This window comes from Sus scrofa, chromosome 12 (assembly GCF_054392235.1).
Source record: "Sus scrofa isolate SSC_HxYL_T2T_F1_AM1 chromosome 12, Sscrofa_HxYL_maternal_Yorkshire_Landrace_v2.0, whole genome shotgun sequence".
NCBI lineage: Eukaryota > Metazoa > Chordata > Mammalia > Artiodactyla > Suidae > Sus > Sus scrofa.
In genome coordinates this window covers 23,518,647-23,539,694 of record NC_139394.1, presented here as the reverse complement: position 1 = coordinate 23,539,694, position 21,048 = coordinate 23,518,647, and the positions used below count along the sequence as shown (strand labels likewise).

Genomic DNA, 21,048 nt, shown 5'->3' with positions numbered 1-21,048 from the left:
CTCTGGAGCTGCAGGCAAGGGAGCGTTGAGAACAATGGGGGGACCTAGGAGATGGGCAGAGAGGCTTCTAACCGGCACCAAAGGTCTGGGGTTTTTTTGTGAACTGGGAAACAGTGGACTTCCAGGGTGGCAGGGAGGATTAGATGAGCAAGTCTAGAGGTGTATTTTGTTTATTTAAGTACTTGTTTTTGTCTTTTTTAGGGCCACACCCACGGCATATGGAGGTTCCCAGGCTAGGGGTTTAATCGGAGTCACAGCTGACGGCCTACACCACAGCCACAGCAACTCGGAATCCAAGCTGCGTCTGCTGCGACCTACACCACAGCTCACAGCAAAGCTGGATCCTTAACCCATTGAGCGAGGCCAGAGATCGAACCCGCAACCTCATGGTTCCCAGTCGGATTCGTTAACCACTGAGCCACGACGGGAACTCCCTAGAGGTGTATTTTGCTCCCTGAGCCCTAGTGCCAGGCCTGCTTCTCTGAAATCTTACCTGAGTCCTCAGGTAAGAAAGGGATTCTTGCTCTGGGGCAGGGGAAAGCGGGTCCTTGGAGGCTTATATTAATTCATTTCCCTGTGCCCTTCACTAGATCCGATTGAGATAGGGATTTTTTTTTTCTTTTTTTTGGGGGGTCACCTTGGGGTGACCAGCCCAGGCCTGGCCCACAAGGGCTGGTAAGTGACATGTCATCTTCTGCCCCCGCCCCCCCTCGCTTTCCTACCCCCCCAAAAGGACACAGTGGCAGGAGCTGCTGGCCTTTGTTGACCCTGGGAGCTCTTCTCCAGAGAGGGGAGGGAAGTGATGAGAAGCAGCCAGCGGTGCTGCTCGGAGCCCGTGTCATCTCCTCCTAGCACCTCTGTGGGATCATGGTTTTAGCTCCACTTGCAGATGCGGAGACCCGGTTCTGTAGTTACCTCACCCAGTCCCCTCTCGTTCTCATCATTCTGTTCCTGAACCCCCTGACAGGACAGACAGCCACTGCCCCAGCCTCCGACGTGTCTGTCTGAGAGTAAGGGGTGTCTGGGTGAGGTGGGGAAGGGCTACCCATGGAAATGGACATGAGTCCCTTGTGGGGGGACCCACCCCCCCCTTACTCCAAATGGCAGCTGGGAGGGGTCTTGTGGAACCCCCGGCTTGGCTCTTGGCCCTGTCCCAGCTTGGTCCATGTACTCTGCCCCCTTCCCCAGGGGCTGGGCTCCAGCGTGGAGACCTGGCCACCTGCTAGGGTAGAGGTGTCTGTTTCTTCCTTTGTCGCCCCAGCTTTGGAGGTCTCCAGTCCTAGGACAGTCCATATCCCTGCCTCTGTGTGTGTGTGTGTGTGTGTGTGTGTGTGTGTGTGTGTGTGTGTGTGTGTGTGTGAAAAGTGGGTCATGGTCTGGATTCCAGAGAATGTTTTTCCTGGCAGCCCCGGCGGGGCAGGGGGAGGCGGGGGCCCAGGCAGGGGCATGTGCGGCTAAGCAGGCAGAGGCCAGCAGACTGGGTGGTGACAGAGCTGGGGCCCTCTGCCAGTGCCTCCCAGGCACTGGGAGAGGGAGAGGGGCTTTCACTTTGGGGGCTGATGGGGGCAGGGACAACCTGGTTCTAGTTTTCTAGTGGGTTGTCTACCTTAGTGTTTTTTTTTTTTTTTTTTTTTTTGCTTTTTAGGGTTGCACCTGAGGCATATGGAGATTCCCAGGCTAGGGGTTCAGTCAGAGCACAGCCACGGCAACACAGGATTCGAGCTGCCTCTGCCAGCTACACCCGGGGTCCCGGCAATCGGAGATCCTTAACCCACTGAGCGAGGCCAGCGATTGAACCCGCAACCTCATGGTTCCTAGTCAGATTCGTTAACCACTGCGTCGTGATGGGAACTCCCCATTGGTTGTTTTTTTGGAGTGGGTGATGGTTGGGGTTTTGTACCGGGAGGAGTCTGGGCTGGGCTGCACTGTGGGATAGGCCCGGGTTGGGGTGGAGGCCAAGCTGACACCAGCCAGCCCTTTGTTTCCAGACTTCGATGGCCTTCTTCCCAAAGAGTGGTTCTCCTGTCCCTTGGTTTACTCTTCCATCACTGGAGAGAGTCCTTTGGGTCGCCTTGATAGGGAAAGTACCCTATTAGAAGGCGATTACCCACCCAGATTACCTGTGGTCTCTGGGTGAAGCCGGCCAGGGTGAAGGAGGTGGTACCCCAACCTCTCAGCTTCTTTTTTTTTCTGTCCTCTTCTCCGAAGCTCTCCTTGCCTGGGAAACACATTTTTTTTTTTCTTTTTATGGCCACACCTGCGGCATATGGAACTTCCCAGGCTGGGGGGGTCCCGTCGGGCCACAGCCACAGCAATGCTGGATCCAAGCCGCATCTGTGACCTATGCTGCAGCATGCAGCCATGCTGATCCTTCACCCCGACTGAGGCCAGGGTTCGAACCTGCATCCTGTATCCCCATGGACACTATGTTGGGTTCTTAACCCACTGAGCCACAATGGGAACTCCCTGGGAAACAGATTTTGAAAAGCACTGCCTTAGGGGAGTTTCTCTCTTTTTTTTTTTTTTTTCCGTTTTTCTTTTTGTCTTTTTAGGGCCGTTCCCTCAGCATATGGAGGTTCCCAGGCTAGGGGCCCAATCAGAGCTGTAGCCGCTGGTCTACTGCTAGAGCCACAGCAACGTGGGATCCCAGCTGCATCTGTGACCTACTCCACAGTTCATGGCAGTGCTGGATCCTTAACCCACTGAGCGAGGCCAGGGATCGAACCTGAGTTCTCATGGATGCTAGTTGAGTTCGTTAACCACTGAGTCACAATGGGAACTCCCTTGGGGGAGTTTCTTGATCAATGACTAAGAACCAGGCGTGTGCTGGGCAACTTGAAAGTCTCCCTAGATCCTTCCCTGGCTTCTGGCCTCCTCCTTTGAGGGATCAGGAAGGAGTGTCTCTTGGCTGCTGGGAAATGCAACAGGGACAGGCCAGCCGGGTCACCCCGGCAGCCTGGATTCTGGAGTCCTGGAAGCTGGACGCCTGCTGAGTGCTGATCCCAGGACCTCATCCTGGGCTGGCGGGGTTGGGGGGGGATGCTGGGGGGGAGGTTTCTCTCACTGGTCTGGCCTGGCTTGAGCACCAGCATTTCTCAGGATGGGGTCACCTCTGTTGCCTCTGCTTTCCTGCTCTCATGGTCTTTGACTCTGTTGCCCTCCTTTGGCTGCCCTGGTCAGTCCGTGTCCCATTCTGGGTCCCTGGACTCTGCTGGAGTCTTCCTTGTCACTCATTCTCACTCACCCACATCATAGGTGGCCATGGCAGAGCCCCACCTGCACCCCAACGCACGCGCCTCCCGCCGAGCCCCTGACTCCCCTTGGCTGAGGTTCATCCTTGCTGCGCCCAGCACCTGACATGTGAGGACGTAGGGGTGCCGGGTGCTGTGCTGAGGGCTCTGCAGGCTCTCATTTCATCCTCAACAATCCCAAGCAGGTTGGGTGTTAATGATTTCCATTCTGCAGACATGGAAATGGCTTCGCGGTGTGGGCCCTGACCGAGTCTGCACAGCCAGTTGTGGGGGTGGCTTCGATATCCATGATGGGGGGGCCGCTTGTGAGCAGAGCTCTTTAAGGCCTCAGAGGGAGACCCGCGGAGGCGTGGGAGGAGGGTAGGAAGGGTGTGTGTGTGTGTGGGGGGTCCCTCAGGCAAGGAAATCATCAGGGCTGGCATCCAGCGCCAGGAGGGCCCGGGTGCCTGGGAGCTGGGCCCTCCTCTTCCCTAGGCCTTGTCAAGAAGGCTCAGGAGCTGCCCCTCACGTTCAGCAGCGGCTTCTTAGCAACCTTGGCACAGCTTTGCATGAGCAATAAGGCTTCTCCTGCCCGGGCAGCAGGCGTGATCTGGAAGGGGTGGAGCCGACCTTTTGGGGGAGCTGCTCGCCTCTGCTGTGACTGGCCTCTTCCCGCTCGTCCTTGTCTGCCCTTCTCCCCTCCTGATGGCTCCAGTGGCTGATGGGTGGGGAGTGGGACCCCTGGAAGGCCGTGCCACAGCTGCCAGAGCCTGTGACCTGAGATGTCCCCGGCTCACCTGGGGCGTGTCTGTGTTCCGGTCCCCGGGAGGGCGCCCGCCTCCTTCCTAGGGCCCGAGCCCCTTCCCTGAGTGCCAGTGTCTGACGGGTGTCCTCCCTCTGCCTCTGTCCCCAGTTCTGGCATAAAGCATGCTTCCACTGCGAGACCTGCAAGATGACTCTCAACATGAAGAACTACAAGGGCTACGAGAAGAAGCCCTACTGCAACGCGTGAGTCCTGCCTCGGGCAGGGGCTGGGCGGGCACCTGGCTCCCTCCTGGCGCTTCATCCCCTTCTGAGAACCACCAGGTGACACGGCCCAGCAGCGTGTCCACACCCTGCTCCATACTTGGGAACCGCCTTTAGTCCTCACCGCAGCTGGATCAAGGCAGGGCTGTTAATATTCCCATTTTACAGAGAAGGCAACTGAGGCCCGAGGAAGGGAACGGATTTTTCCAACGAGGGAGGCTAGTTCAGACCCAAGAGAGCAAGCGTAATCTTTCCACCGCACCCTGCTGTGAGAGAGGGATCTAGCGGGGTCTTTCAAGAAAAAGGGACATGCTTGGAGTTCTCTTGTGGCACAGTGGGTTAAGGACCCAGCATTGTCACTGTAGCTGCCATGTGGCACAGGTTTGATTCCTGACCCAGGAGTTTCCATATGCTGCGGGCGTGGCCACAAAGAAAAGAGACCCTCACTGTTTCTGCCCAGTTATGTCCTCTGCTTCACCCTCTGCGTTTTCCTCCCCATAGTGGCAGCTGACTGTCTCCTCTCTCCTGCCCGAAAGTCAAGTCACTTCATGTAGGTGACAAGATCAGTATTAGAAAAACTTCAGGATCTGCCTTGAGTCTTTTTTTATTCCTTTAAAAATTCTCAGGGAGTTCCCGCTGTGGCGCAGTGGAAATGAATCCAACTAGGATCTATGAAGATGAAGGTTCGATCCCTGGCCTCGCTCTGTGGGTCGCGGATCCGGTGTTGCAGTGACCTGAGGTGTAGGTCGTGGACACAGCTCAGATCCTGCATTGCTGTGGCTGTGGTGTAGGCCGGAAGCCGTAGCTCCAGTTCGACCCCTGGGAACCTCCATAGGCTGTGGGTGCTTGAAAAAACCAAAACAAAAACCAACAAAAAACAACGCCTCAGTCGGGAGGCTTTTTGCAGCTGAAGTTCACCTAGGCGGGAACTTTGGGTCTTGCCTAAAAGCTGCTGGGGCCTTGAACCCCTTTGAAAGGCTGTCTCCCCTTACTGCTAATACCACAGCCTCTTCTCCCTGGGGCTGGAGCATTCACCAGGCACCTGCTGGTTGCTGGATGCCAACCTGTGCCAGCTGCTGCCAAAACAGATTTCCGATGAAATCTCAGGCCCAAGAAGCACCATGAATGGCCTCCCCTCTGGGAGGGATTGGGGCATGAGGAAGGCTGCCTGGGGTAGAGGGAGGGTCCCAGCTCCATCCTGGCTCCTCCTGCAGCTGCTCCTCCTCTGGTAGCTTCCTCTGGTCCTCCTTTCCCCCTCCCAACCCCCCCACCCCCCCAAGGGAAAAGGGACATTCTTTGGATTCTTAAGGACTCACACAAGCCCTGATTCTCTGCCACTTCCTCCCTCTGTTGGGGAGTGGGGTGGGGTTCAGCAAAGCCAGAGGCCGGGGCAGTTAACCCCTTGATTGCTGGACCACTTCAGGCTAGATTCTGGGCATCCAAGCTCCTTTGGGGCCAGGTTCCGAGCCTCCCACCTCTCCAGACCGAAGCCTGGCTGAGCCCAGAGCCCAGTGGGTGGCAGGGACTGCGGCTTCGTCCTGTCTCTTCCTTAGACTCCGGTAGCCTAGAATTCAGCGAGCACTGGGAGTTGGAGAAAGAATTCAGAGGCCTGTCCTTGTTTTCTCTGCGTTTTCTCAGGCGGGTGCCCAAGTCCCAGCTTACTTTTCTCATTCTCTTCTGGGGAGGCTGCAGCCAGTGGGGTGGGGTGGGGGAGCTCCTGCGGGGTTGGGGGGCTCCCGGGAAGGCAGAAGATGAAGCATCTGCCAAGGCTGAGATTCTCTCTCCTGGCCTCTCGCTGGAGAAGCTGGTTGACCCCTTTCCATTCCCTCCGTTTGCATGGCAGCCGCAGCCTCTGCCTTGCCCGGTTGACCTCTAGCCCCGCTGGGATGTTAGCTGGGAAGGACCCTGGGATGAGGGCCCGAAGACTTGGCAGATTTGTGGCCTCACACCAGCTGTGGCAGCACCTTGCCTGAGGCTGCCCCACCGCTTCCTTATCCTCATCTGCTGAGGATTTGGTCTGTGGCAGGGGGCCAGGCATGGGGATTCTGGGATACCCCAGATGTTGGCCTGACTTGCCAGGAGTGCTCTCTGCACCTGTCTGAGCCTCAGTTTCCTGTGGTTAAAAATTCCTACCCGGGGGAGTTCCCATCGTGGTGCAGCGGAAATGAATCCAACTGGGAACCATGAGGTTGCGGGTTCGATCCCTGGCCTCTCTCAGTGGGTTAAGGTTCTGGCGTCAGCTCGGATCTGGCGTGGCTGTGGCTGTGGCATAGGCTGGCAGCTGTAGCTCCGATTCGACCCCTAGCCTACAGGTGTGTCCTAAAAAAAAAAAAAAAAAATCCTACTCAGGGTTCCCTGGTGGCTCAGTGCATTAAGGATCCAGTGTTGTCACTGCTGTGGCATGGGTCACTGCTGTGACACAGGTTTGATTCCTGGTCCGGGAACTTCTGCATGCCGTGGGTGCAGCAAAAAAGACACCCCCCAAAAAAAATCCTACCCAGAGATGATGGACCCAAGACCAAGTTTTGAGCACCTGCGTTGTGCCAGGCCCTGTGCTGAGTGTTCATGCTCATCACTTCCTGTTTTCTTCCTGCCTTGGGCACCATCCCCCAGTGACATTCAGGTTCCAGAATCCTGGGGTTTCCCCCTCGCATTTGCAGCCTGGTCCTGCTTTGTGAAGCTCAGGCCTGGTCGATCGATGGAGCGCCAGGCCCGCAGGGGCAGATGATCACTCCGATTTGATGTGCTGGGAATGGAGCCACCCTGGGAAGGGAGTGTGCGACTTTGGTGTGTGGGGGAGGCCTCTGTGTTCCGGGGATCTGTGGCTAGTCTTTGAGCCAGGCTCTTGCAGGAGGGTGGGCCAGAGAGAAGAAGGCTGTCTGTCTCTCTCCAGGGGCTTTTCAGAACTAAGATTGAAGTTTTGGAAAGTGACTTAGGCAAGCAGCAAAAAGGCCTCTTCTATCTCTCTGCTTGGACCAGACTTGTCTGGGGTGAGAAGAGAGCTCAGGCCAGAGCCCACAGCCGCCCTTCTGGGTGGTAGTGCCCCACCCCCCAGGACGTGCATTTTCACACGTGCCATGCATGGCCTGACACACACACACACACACACACACACACACACACACACACACACACACACACGCCACTGCCTGTGGGGCCAGGAAGCAACACCAGGGAGTCAGACTGAATGGGCTGCATTTGTGCTTGCGCTTCCCAGGCCATAGCCACTCAGCCTTGCTCTGGCCAGGGTGGAGGTGAGCGCGTCTGCCTGTGCACATTAGCCAGCGGTGGAAGAACTGCTATTCATCACCTTCCTTCTTGAAGCTTCTGGGTGGGTGGGGTGTTCTGTTGGTTAGAGAGAGGTCTGTGCCTTCAACGATTTGTTTTGTAAAGTGAGACAGATGCCGGCCACGTTGTACAAACCTGCTCCTTTGTCTTCATGCAAATAGAGGAGCCTGGAGGTCAAGCCGGGTGGCTGTGGCGGTGGCTGTGGCGGTGGCGGGGGATAGGGAAGAATGAGCCGGTCCTTCCTTCCGTGGGAGGCTTTTGGGGTATCAAGACGTGGGCTGGGGAGGAAGGACGGGTGTCCAGTTGTGCCTTTCCCCTCTTCCGCCGACTGCAGATGTCCGGGATGTCTGAGTCTGTCCTTCACTTGCTTTGAGCTGGGGGCTGAGGAGGGGGCTGAGGAGGGTGGAGGTGTCCCTGGCTCTGGGGAGCAAGGTGCTGTGGTCCGGCTCCCTCCCCCAGGCCTCAAAGAGTAGGGTGGGACCTGTTCGGGTGGGGCTGGAAGTATCTGTGGATTCTAGCAAATGGTCTTTTTATTTTTTTTTTTTTTAGGGCTGCACCAGAGGCATATGGAGGTTCCCAGGCTAGGGGTCCAATTGGAGCTGCAGCTGCCGGTCTACACCACAGCCACAGCAACACCAGATCTGAGCTGAATTTGCAACCTACACCACAGCTCATGGCAACGCCAGATCCTTAACCCACTGAGCGAGGCCAGGGATCAAACCTGTGTCCTCATCGTTCCTAGTCAGATTTGTTTCTGCTGCACCTCGACAGGAACTCCTAGCAGGCTGTCTTGAATCCCAGCTGCTCTTAGGGGATGGAGCAGTGGTGGGCAAATCCAGGACCGGAACCCAGGGCCTTCTAGGCTCCCCAGAGTTCTCTGCCTCTGACTGGGACAAATGGCATCAGTTGTCTGGGGTAGCAGCAGGGAAGGGAGTAGGGGTGTGGATGTGGGTGTGTGCTGTGCTTGGGATGCGGGGGGCAAAGGGGCCTCCACAGTGACCAGTGTGGCCTCTAGGCAGCCCCCACCTCACTCACACCCCTAGATCCTGACCCTCAAATGTCAGGGCCTCAAGGGATCTCAGGGATGACTTTGCTTCCAAACAGCCCATTTTATTTTATTTTATTGTCCTTTTTTAGGGCTGCACTTGAGGCATATGGAGGTTCCCAGGCTGGGGGTCCAATCAGAGCCACAGCAATGCCAGATCCTTAACCCACTGAGCAAGGCCAGGGATCCAACCTGCAACCTCATGGTTCCTAGTCGGATGCATCTTCGCTGTGCCACGACGGGAGCTCCCAAACAGCCCATTTTATAGATGAGGAAACTGAGGCCTAAGTGATTCCGTACCTTACCTGACCTGACAGAATCATTTCTCTTGGGGTCTTGCCATCGGCTTTGATTTTTCATTTTGCCTACAAGCCCTAGGGGCTGGTAAGTTCTTCTTGTCCCCCCTTGATCTTTTCGGCTGCTCATTTTTTTTTCTCTGCTCAAACAATGCCTCCTTGTTGCTTCCTATCCCCACCATTTCAGCCCCTTAGGCCTGGGGACTGGTGAGAAACTGGGTTAGATGGGAGCCCTCCCCGCCCGCCCGCCCATGGGCAGTGTTCCCAGCAGGGGAATAAGCAGCTCCTTCCAGAGGCAGGATGTAGGGCCTGTGGGTTTTTTTTTTTCCCTCCGTTTTGGTCAAACCAAAGATGCCTTGTTGCTTTTGTTGATGTATTTTTGTTCCTCCTTGAACAAAAAGCTGTGGTTGTTTTTGAAGGGGTCCAAGGCTGGAAGGGGCGAGGTTGCCTATAGAAAGGGGAGCGGGGCTTCCAGGATATCTGTTCTGTTCTTGTTCTGCCTCTGGAAGGCGCGGATGGCCGGACTGGGAGTGCAGCTTCATCCTGCACGCGATCCCCCTGTCACCCATCGCAGGAGCCTTGCAGCTTCTCGGCATGCCTCCTGCCCTCATCATCCTTCTGAGCAGGAAGGTGACTGAGAGGTCCTCAGGCTTAAGCCCCCCCTTCCCCTGCATCCCTACAGGTCCTTGTCTAGACTCTCAAGACACCTGCCTTAGAAACCTTTTAAGGAGTAGGTGGCTTCCGACCCCAGAGAGTCCTCTCATAATAGCCACACTTGGAAAAACTGGTGGGGTTTGAAAGAGGAAATGCTTTGTTTTGCATCCACCCACCCAAGCATATCTTTCCACGGAGCTGGGAGTGGGCTGGGGTCCACCTGAGAAGGCGGGATGTCAGCCTGCCCTTAGCTAGCTGGGCAGCTATGTGTGGTATGGGGGAAGAGTGTATTGGGCCCAATCTCTGTCCTTGACATTGAGCCTCAGTTTTTTGTTTTTTTTTTGTTTTTTAATATGGAAAATGGGCGCAGTGTAAAGCCTGCCTTTTCTAGCCCAAGGCCCTGTGGCAGGTTTGCAGAGAGAATATGCATAGACTACACTATATCCAGAAGTTGCTCTATGACCCTAAGTTCTCCTAGAGGCCTGGGCTGCTGCCAACAGCTGCCTGATTATCCTGCCTGTCCCGGATCTTGCCCTCATGGATGCTAGATCCCTTCCCCTGTCCCCCAGGCTTCCCTTGTCCTGGAGGGCTCTCTCTATGCCTGTCTCTCCCAGAGCAGCTGATAACAGCGGCTGAGGGTGGGGAGGGGCATCGGCAGAGGGCCCACCGCTTGGCATGGTTGACAAGGGGCCGGGTGCAGGCTGGTTCACAGAAGGGACAAAGAACAGCTGTGCTCTGGACCCAGCTCTGGGCCAGGGCTGGGACGCCCAGTTCTCCCTACCCTGGCCCCTCGTTCCCTCACCGTGACCCGGTCTGTTGGTGGGGCTGGGGTTCCAGTGGGGTGACTACCTGGCACGGGGGCCCCCCTCTTCTGTCTTAGCCCCTGTGTTGGGACACACACACGCATCCATTCCTCTCGAAGGGGATCTGAGGCTAATGGGGTCGGAGGAGCTTCACCCTGAGGATAGAGAGGGAGAGAAAAGGTAGAATGCCCAGCCATTGTTTCTGGAAGGAGGTCAAATCAGTTGGAGCCCTCTTGGTAGGCAGTCGCGTTGGTGGAGGAGGGGCCCAGCCCTGGGGTCCTGAGTCCTCCCTCCTAAAATACGAACCCCGGGCCACCCGTCTTCCTCACCTCAATTGTCTACCAGGATCCTGCAGACACAGTCCCCTGGTTTTGGCCTCACGGGTTCCTCTGCAGTTAAGGACACCCTTGCGGTGTGTGGTCTCCCCGCCACCCCCACAGGCTCTCGCAGTCAGCCTGCTCTCACTGCTCTCCTGCCTGGAGCCAAGGATGAGGTTGCCATGGGAACCCGAAGCGCAGCGAGCAGGGGAAGGGAAAGGCAGAGTTGTCTCGCCAGGGCTGGGGGCTGCAGGGAGGGGACAGGGTTGACCCAGCAGGGGGAATAGAGCCCGTGCTTAGGTCCACCCGCCTTCCTCTGGCCTGGGGTTGGGGTTTGGGAGGCCGAGGTTAAGAGATTGGAGGCTCTGGAGCCCCTCTTTAATCTATTTTAATCTGATGCAGGCTTAAAATCCCCTCCTCCTCCCGCCAGATTTAAGCTGAGTCGACATCTAGGCTGAGTAACCCCCTTCCATTCGGATGGGATTAGTGTCCTGGCTGTGGGAGGCTGAGATCTGGGGGCCAGGATAGCTCCAAAGAGACGATGAAATAGCCACCAACCTCATCCAAAGGACACCCTGCGTGTTGGGGGCAGTCTCCTGAGACCCTCTGGTGGGCCAGCTGGCCTGGGTGTCTAGGAGACGGGCATCGCTGCAGAGGGCCCGTCTATAGAGTCATCGTGTGTGGGGAAAACCACAGAAGGCAGGAGCCACCGAATTGCCGAGTGGGGCTTTGTTGGGTGCGCGTGTCTGGCTGACCTTGGGCCACTGGAGGTGGCGCTCCATTGTAACCCTGTGTGTTCAGGCAAATGGGGAAGCCCGGGTGTGCAGACTCCCACGCACACGTGTTTGCCAGGCCTGCCAGACACCCTACCCACCAAAGGCTAACCAGCACCGTCTTCTCAGACTTGACCCTTCAAGCTCTGGGCCAGAGCTGCCCCCAAGGTCTTCTCTAGCCTCCTGCTTCCCTCCTTACAGATGCTCTCAAGCCCCCATCCCTTGACACCTTAATGGCTCTGATTTAGTGGGAGGGTCATGGCCCAATTTCCTCCCACCTGGGATCTCAGGGCCAGTCAGTTCTGCTAGAGATCTTACTTAGGGCCCTCCTGCTATTCTCTTTCTGGTCCCCAGGAACAGACTCCCCTTTCCCTGGAACTGCTCAGGAATTTTGAATGGAGCTCTGCAGCTGTGGGTGGCCCTGGCTTTGTGGAGCTGGGCCAAACCTGGGACTGGACCCGCTGCCTTAGCACCACTGTCATCCATGGGCCATTTCTTTTGCCAGCTGCAGGCACCTGTGTTTGTTTGTTTCTTTTCTTTTCTTTTTTTGTCTTTTTGCCATTTCTTGGGCCGCTCCCGCGGCATATGGAGGTTGCTAGGCTAGGGGTCGAATCGGAGCTGTAGCTGCTGGCCTATGCCAGAGCCAAGCAACACGGGATCCGAGCCGCATCTGCAACCTATACCACAGCTCACGGCAATGCCGGATCCTTAATCCACTGAGCAAGGCCAGGAATTGAACCCGCAACCTCATGGTTCCTAGTCGGATTCGTTACTGAGCCACGACAGGAACCCCTGTGTTTGTTTCTTTTGGTCCTTCCTTTGCTCCTCCCTCTGCTCAGGGAGCCATAGGCCTGGGCTGACCAGGGAGTCAGGACTCAGGTGGGGCAGTGGAGGCTAGCGGTCGGGGCACAGCTAGAGTCACCTTGCTGTGATACCAGGTACAAGACAGTGGAGCAAACTCAGAGGGAACAAAGATTTGCCACAGTCACCCTGTGAGACGGTGGCAGGGCCAGCATCCAGCACAGTGCCCTTTCAAGTCATGCCCATGCCCCTCCCACTTTGGTTGAGTTCTCCAGCCCCCAAGTCCTGCCCTTGACAGTGGGGTGGGGTGGGGTGGGGTGGGGTGGGGGGGAGGGGGAGAGTTGTGTGATAGCTCTGGCTCCGGGTGGGCTGGGCAGCTGGAGAACCTGCCAGGCTGGGTGAGCATGTGGAGGTAGGAGGGCTGCTGGTGTCCAGCTCCAGGGCGCGTCAGCCAACCTGGCTGGCTGGAAGGAGGCGATCCATGTCTTACCTGGCGACAGCCTGTGCGTCGGTGGTCACAGGTGTGATCAAGAATGGTCAGCTGAGGGGAGTTCCCGTGGTGGCGCAGTGGTTAACGAATCTGACCAGGAACCATGAGGTTGTGGGTTCGGTCCCTGCCCTTGCTCAGTGGGTTAACGATCCGGCGTTGCCGTGAGCTGTGGTGTAGGTTGCAGATGCGGCTTGGATCCCGAGTTGCGGTGGCTCTGGTGTAGGCCGGCAGCTACAGCTCTGATTGGACCCCTAGCCTGGGAACCTCCATATGCCGTGGGAGCGGCCCAAGAAATAGCAAAAAAAGACAAAAAAAAAAAAAAAAGAATGGTCAGCCCTGGCTAAGTGTGGCCAGACCTTGGCTCCTGCTCAGAGAAGCCACCCACCAGTCCTTGAAATCACTGGGACCTATGCCTCCACTTTCTGGCCCTGTCCTTTGGCCATGTTGTTTAACCTTTCCCAGAGGCTGTTCTCCCATCTGTCAAAAGGGGACACTAGGGTGGTCGTGAGAATTTGACAAGCTAAGGAATGTATGCCCTCAGCACAGGGCAAACATCAACATACAGTGTTATTATCTATCACCCATGGGTGACCTCTTCTCTGGCCTCAAGCTGATCTCCCACCTACTCTCTGGTTAAGGTGGACATTGTTAACCCTTCGGAACACCCCTCTGGAGTTCTGGTCCTGGCTCAGCAGGAATGAGTCTGACTAGTGTCCATGAGGACACAGGTTCGATCCCTGGCCTCACTCAGTGGGTTAAGGATCCGGCGTTGCCCTGAGCTGTGGTATTGCAGATGCAGCTCAGATGTGGCATTGCTGTGGCTGTGGCGTAGGCCGGCAGCTACCGTCCTGACTTGACCCCAAGCCTGGGAACCTCCACGTGCCATGGGTGTGGCCCTAAAAAGACCAAAAAAAAAAAAAAAAAAAAAAAAAGAAGGGGAAACATTTCTCTGGATATATGCCTTTTTTCTCTTTTCCAGGAAGCCCTCCTGGATAGGCGTGTCCCTTTCCTCTTTATTCCTGTCCCTGGTCTCTGTATCCCTCCCATCCTTCCTCTTCATTGGTCTCCATTTCTGGTCCCAGCTGAAAGCTTTGTCCTGACCCCATGAGCATCTTCTCCCCAGTCTGGCGAGGCCCTCTGGGGTGCTTGGCCCACTTTGACCTCCCTGTATGGTAGACCTGGATTATCCCCAGACGAGGGTGATCTGAATCCCTTAGAGAGTGTCCTCTTGGCCTCCCTTTGGAGTTCTGGGGGGGTCAGCGCGTCTTCCCAGTTTAGCCCTCCCCTCGGCCAATGGTGGCGGGCACCGTGGTCCTGATGATGGGGCAGGAGCCAGGGCCACCCAAGGATAAAAGGAGGAGAAGCCCAGAGGTTCCTACCCTTTCCCCAGGAGTGACCCCCCTTCTGTTTTTTTTTTCCTGTCCCGCAGACACTACCCCAAGCAGTCCTTCACCATGGTGGCTGACACCCCAGAAAACCTCCGCCTCAAGCAACAGAGTGAGCTCCAGAGTCAGGTGAGGGGGCGGGGCCGGGCCTGCGGGGGCGGGGCAAGCCCTGGATTTGGTAACCCCTGGATTTGGCAAGGGCTCCTTCCTTCTGTGGTTACTCAGCAAGGCCACGGTGCTGAAATCCTAGCACTGGTTTCCCTGCCCCCACCCCCACCCCCAGTTACTTCACATTTCCTGACTTGATCAGAGGAACGGGTGAGAGCACACCCGCTTCCTACCTAAATTGAATCGGGGGTGGTGTGGGTGTTGGACTCTTTTTGCTTCAGGCATTTCCCCTAAAGCCCACCTCCTCCAGGAAGCCCATCCCCTCTCCTCTCCTTGCACAACCACCCTCAAAGGAGGGCCCTTGCCCCTCCAGGCTCAAGCCAGTCTGAGGGTACTCAGTCCACCCTCTCTCGCCTCGTCCACAGCCTCGCTCCACCCATCCGAGGGCAGGCTGCACAGGGGACCTTGTCCGGGGGGGCCTGTCCTGCCCATGTGTCCTTGGGCTTGATTTTCTCCCGTGCCTGCTGGGCAGGGAGCGGGGCGTGTCCTGCAGCAGGAGAGGAGACCGGGTTCCCTGCCAGGGAGAACTCGGTGACTTTAGGGGACACTGAGGAATTAAGCCAAAGGTCCAGAACCTTTAAACCAGAACGACTAACCCTGCCTGGAGGCCTGGGAGGACTTCCAGGACAAGCCTGGCCTGGAGGGGAAGGTGGGGTGGGGCAGGGTGGGGATTCAGCAAAAACCCTTCGGGGAATGGAACCAAGTGGGTGGGGCGCCCTGAACCTGGATTTTGTCTTGGAGGATCCACCTGGGCCTCAGAGGGGAATCTCCTCCGATCCCTCCAGAGTAGGGGGCTCCTGCTGCCTGATCTTGCTGTGACGTCTCTGGGTCCGTGTCTCCCCGTGGGTCACATGAAGGAGAACCAGTCCTGGGCGGTCCAGGGCTTTACATGGCACTCCTGTGAGGAAGGTGCTTTATGCCCATTGTACAGATGAGGAAACTGAGGCTGTAAGGGACTTGCTAGGATCCCACAGGTAGCTGGAGAGGTAATAACCACGGGGAGGAGGGCTAGCGTGCTCAAGGCTCTGGGCGCAGCAGCGTGTTCAGTTCTCACCACCACCCTGTGCAGTGGGGCAGGATGGGTCTCACTTTAAGGAAGAGGAAATAGATGCTCATGACTCTGACAGCCGGTTTGTCTAACTCTGAGCCTTGCATTCCTTCCAGTTTTCCACCCGGCTCCCTAAGGAGACCTATATCTACCTTGATAATAAACATGATTGTTCCTTTCGCTGGTGAGAACTTTGGTAGCTTAGCAAGCCCTTCAGTTACTTGCCTCATTCCGATGAGAGAATCAAGGCTCTGAGAGGCACTGGACTTTGCCTGTTGACACACACGCTAAGGGACGTTTTCAGGATCTGGGCTGTTTCTTTTCACTCCGAGAGCAGTGACCTTGGCGGCCTACAGACACCCTGAGGTTTAGGCCTCACAGTGTCTCACAGGGATGGGTGGGGAGCAAGTCGGGGAAGCTGATTTGTCCCTCCCATCTGCCAGCCCACACCCTGCCCCTCGTCACTGGGGGAACCCGTGTGGGTACCGGACCCCTGTCAGCAGTAGAGGGCTGTGTGGCTCAGCTGGCAGGAAGAAGGCTTGAGACAGCGCTGGGGCTTGGCCCTGGGCCTGATCTGCACGGGGAGGACCCAAGCCAGGCCCTGAGGTCCAAGCCAGGCCTGGCTGGACTCTCCATCCTGTAGGTGGCCCCTGAGGCCGGAGGAGGAGGGGGGGGCTTCATGGGGCAGGCACGCGGTGACCTGTACTCAGCCCACAGCTTGAGGAGGGTGGCGTGTGCACACACTCAGGCAGAAGCCAAGGTGACACACACACCTACTCTCAGAAGGAGAAACCCAAGCCCTGCTAATTCCCTGCAGCTCTTTTTGCCCCTGGAACGCGATCCCTGAGGGGCGGGGTCTGTGGGAGGACACGCCCCCTGTCCGGGGTCTGAAGGCCCCCTGGGGCCTGGGCTCTCCTGGCTCTCGGCTGGGCTGGGGATCGTGAGAATGGCAGTCACTCGTCACGGGTCCTCATTGCGGGGGGGCCAGGCCCGACCTCATTTAATCCTCTCAACGGCCTGATGAAGGAGGGACTCTTGTCCCCGTGATGCAGATGGGGACACAGGTTAGAGAGGCCGTGGCCCTTGGCAGAGCCCCAGGACAGAGGCAGAAGTCAAGCTCTTTGCTCTTAGACTCATGCGGCTTGCTGTGCCGCCCAGCCCTGGGCGCTAACCCCAGGATGCACCAGAGGGGCCGGAGGTGGCGGCGGCGGCGGGAGCAGGGAATGCAGAGAGGCTTTTCAGAATGCAGCGTCCTAGGCTCCACCACAGGGACTTCTGGTTGGCAGCTCCCGGCCGGGCCCAAGCACCTGCATTTTGGCAGCTCTGGCTATTCTGATGAGGGCTTTGGGGCCCATAGACATGCTCAAGAGGCTTCGAGCTAGGCTCTGGGATAGGGAGTGAGGCCGGCAGAGCTGAGGAGCTGCTGCTATGAGGGGTGCGCCTTAGGGCTTAGAGGCTGCAGCTTTAGTCTCCCACACTTGGGCTCCTGGGGGCGAGGGGGGTGGGTAGGCACCGGGTGGAGACTCGGGGCTGCCCTCTTTGCAGGCGTGGTTCTGTCTCCCACTTCTCTCCAGAGTCTGATCCTTGCCTCTCAGCGTTTATTTTCTGTCCTGTAAGATGGGGAAGGCAAACCCAGTGGCCTGAAGTTTGGGGGCCGAGCAGTGGGTTCTGGTTCCTGTGGCCCCGGTGGGGGCAGGGCCGGCGGGCGTGGCCTGTGGCTGGTGGGAAGGGAAGTGGGAACCTCTTCTACCTGCTCCGCCCCACCCAACGGGGGCGTCAGCTGGTCTCCTTCTAGGCTCTTTCCGACTCCTGCCTTAGTGTGTCTCTTCTCAGTCTCTGGGAAATGGCCTGTGCTATTTCAGCTTTATTTGTTTTCCTGTTTCTAGATTGGTTCCCAAAATGGTACTTTGGGTGTCTGGGACACCTGGAGCCTCTTCTGTGGGGGCAGCAACCACAGAACTGACCAGAAATGACCCTCTGGGTGGCCCTGCCCAGGCCTGGCTGAGGTGGGGCCTGGGCGGCTGGGGCCTCTAGCACCCCCCTCCCCCCACCCACCCCCAGGGGTGGGCATAGGGCAGCTCTTCCTCCCCTAGCCCTGGGCTGAGTCGAGGCAGCAGCTTTGGGGTGGGTCTGAGCTGGGGCTCTTTGTGTGGCCTCCTGATCCCAGGCAAGAAGTGCCAGGAAAAGGGAGTTCCCGTTGTGGTGCAGCGGAAATGAACTGGTAACCATGAGGACGTAGGCTCAATCCCTGGCCTCGCTCAGTGGGTTAAGGATCCGACGCTGCTGTGAGCTGTGGTGCAGGTCGCAGGTGCAGCTCAGATCTGGTGTGGCTGTGGCTGTGGCATAGACTGGCAGCTGTAGCTCTGATTCGACTCCTGGCCTGCGAACCTCCATGTGCCACGGGTGCGGCTCAAAAACCAAAAAAAGAGAAAAGAAAAAAGAAGTGCCAGAAAAAGCTCTCTTTCACTTTTTCCCCCCTCAGCACCTCGATGGTGCTGTGCATGGGAAATGCCACAAGGCACAGGAGAGTGTGGCAGAGCCCCATGCCCTGCCTTGCCCTGCTGTGGGTAGGGTCCCCAGTCACTCCCTTATCTTTTTTTTGTTTTTTTTTTTGTCATTTAGGGCTGCACCCACGGCACATGAAGGTTCCCAGATGGGGTCAAATCAGAGCTGTAGCCGCTGGCCTAAGCCACAGCCACAGCCACAGCAACGCCAGAGCCCCATCTGCAACCTACACCACTGCTCATGGCAATGCCGGATCCTGAACCCACTGAGCGAGGCCAGGGATCGAACCTTGTGTCCTCAAGGATACTAGTCAGATTTGTTTCCGCTGAGCCAGGACGGGAACTCCTCCCACCCCCTTATCTTGAATCTTGTGACCAGCAAGGCAGGGCAGGTCGCATACTTGTGTCACTCTTACCTGAGCCGGCTGAAGGTCAACTCCTGGATCTGCCATCACTAGCTGTGTGACCTTGGGCAGGTTATTTGACCTCTATGAGCCTTAGTGCCTTTATCTGTAAAGTGCCAGGTTACCTCTCTCCGAAGGTTATTGTGAGGATGTTAGCATATGTTAGGCATTTAAAACAGTTCCGGCATACACTCAGCACTCCATAAATGTTTGCTCCTGGAAAGGGGAGGAAATGGAACTTGGGTATGATAAAGCTGAGGAATGCTTTTTTTTTAAGTCATAATCTTTCCTCTTAAATGTTGGGTCAGCAAGCCAGTTATTTTTCTTTTCTTTTTTCTTTCTTTCTTTTTTTTTTTTTTTTTTTTGGCCACACCCGTGGCATGTGGAAGTTCCCTGCGCCACAGCAGTGAACCAAGCCACTGCAATGACAGTGCCAGGTCCTTAACCCACTGAGCCACAAGGGAACTTCCAAGGCAGTTATTTTTCAGATTATGCTGCCTGTTTGGGGATTTTGTTTCTGTATTCAATTCATCATTTACCCAACAAACATTTGTTTGTATCTACTTTTGGCCAAGATGAGTGATGAATAAGTTAGGTTCTTAGAGAATAATTAATAAATCTACGTAGAAAAAGCAGAGTTTCTTATGCCCTGTTTGTTCAGCTCTGCAGGGCCCTCAGGCAATTCCTGGCCCTACCTTAGGAATTTCCAGGAGGGGGGCCCAGGCAGCACCCAGGCAGGAGTCATTCAGCCATGGTGCTGAGTTGCATCCTAACCTACCAATGGTTAAGTGACCTTGAGCAGGTAACTTCCCTCCTCAGAGCCCCCTGTCACGTCCTTAGTGAGGACACACACTCCTGCTTGAGTGATGAGGGGACCTCTCCCCACTTCTGGCTCCCCACTTTTTTTTTTTTGCTTGGTTGAACCCATGGCATATGGAGGTTCCAGGGTAGGGGTCCAATCAGAGCTGTAGCCGCCAGCCACAGCCACAGTCGCAGCCACAACCACAGCAACGCCAGATCCGAGCCTCATCTGCAACCTACACCACAGCGCATGGCAACACCAGATCCTTAATCCACTGAGCAAGGCTAGGGATCGAACCCGCAACCTCATGGTTCCTAGTTGGATTTGTTTCTGCCGTGCCACGATGGGAATTCCTGGCTCCCTACTTTTTACCTCTGCCACCCAGTCCAGCTCTAAACAGCCTCTTGGAGAATCTTGGCCACCTTGATTCTCTATAGTCAGGGCCTGCAGGTGCTTAAATGTGGTGACAAACTCCAGCGCTCAGAGGGCTCTTAGAGATCAGCTGGCCAGAGACCCAGAGAGGGGAATTGACTTACCCAGGAACACACAGCAATGTAGTGCTGAGCCCAGGCCTCCCTCCTATTCCTGGCCTCCATTCCTCCCAGCCCCACCCTCTCTGGGCCACCTTTGCCAGGAGTGAAATGAATTATCCTTCCCTAACAGGGACGGAGAGGCAGTTTCTGAGCCTGGGAACCAGCTGTTGTCATGGTAGTGTCGCCAGGGCAATTATTTCCTTGGATTAGAGGCCGGACCCTCCAGAGGCCAGGAAGTGGGGGGCTGGCACTTTAACGCTGACCGAGCACTTTCACACTTACCCATATCAGCACGCATGGAACCCTGCCCTGTGCTCCGTGCTGTGTTTTTGGTTTTAAAGCCACGGTCTGTAATCTGCACTGTTAATTGGAGTGGGTATAGTATGATCCCCATTTTACAGATGTGGAAACTGAGGCCTGAGAGGTTAAGTCAGTTGCCCAAGATCACTTAGCAGGTGGGAGCCTGTGTTCGTACCTGCTCCTTCTGGTTCTTTGCCCATCCCATGCTTGGTGATAGGAAACCCCTTCCATATGTGTGTGTATGTGTGTGCGTGTGCCTGTGTGTGTGTGTGTTTGGCTGTGTCTTTGGCATGTAAAAATTCCTAGGTCTGTGTTCAAACCTGTGCTACAGCAGCAACCTGAGCCACAGTAGTGACAACTCTGAATCCTCAACTCACTGAGCCACCAGGGAACTCCCCCTTCCCATATTTTAACTGATTCTTATAACAACCCTCTCATAGATGGGGAAACCAAGGCCAGAGGCCTTGGATTTGGGGCTTCCACATCTGGAGCTCCATTTTGGTTTTGCTTTTGGACTGTAAGAGCCTTGGAGTTCTCTGGTGGCTCAGTGGGTTATGGATCTGATGTTGTCACTGCTGTGGCTCTGGTTAAAGCTGTGACATGGGTTTCATCGCTGGCCTGGGAATTTGCGCATGTTATAGGCACAACCAAAAAAAAAAAAAAAAAAAAAAAAGCCTCGGGAGTTCCCATTGTGGCTCAATGGTTAAGGAATCCAACTAGGACCCTTGAGGTTGTGGGTTCAATCCCTGGCCTTGCTCAGTGGGTTAGGGATCCGGCGTTGCCATGAGCTGTGGTGTAGGTTGCAAATGTGGATCAGATCTCCAGTTGCTGTGGCTGTGGCATAGACCGGAGACTACAGCTCTGATGGGACCCCTAGCCTGGGAACTGCCATGTGACGCAGGTGCAGCCCTAGAAAAGACAAAAGAAAAAAAAAAGGGCCCTATGGATGGGTGAGCTGGGACTCCAGGAGACACACAGGGACCCCTGGCCCTGGGGCCTGTGCAGAGGAACTGACATGTTCGTGCTGTCACTTGGGTCACAGAGCAGCTTGGCCCAAGGTCCTGGACCTTGTGTCCCGGGATGACCTGGCTCCAGGACAGAGCCCCCATGGAGGAAATCCAGGCAGCTGGTGGGGTTTGGAACAGCTGGCTGCGGTGGGCAGTGAAGACTCCGAAAGCCAA

At 56.3% G+C, this 21,048-nt stretch overlaps 1 protein-coding gene across 1 annotated transcript in view; it reads left to right on the top strand.

Moving 5' to 3' along the window:
- The window catches only part of LASP1 (LIM and SH3 protein 1), a 44,533-nt gene that overhangs the window by 3,920 nt on the left and 19,565 nt on the right, over nt 1-21,048 (top strand). Inside the window, 2 exon segments of the mRNA NM_001444959.1 lie at nt 4,144-4,238; nt 14,153-14,237. Of these exon segments, the coding sequence (NP_001431888.1) occupies nt 4,144-4,238; nt 14,153-14,237 (180 nt within the window).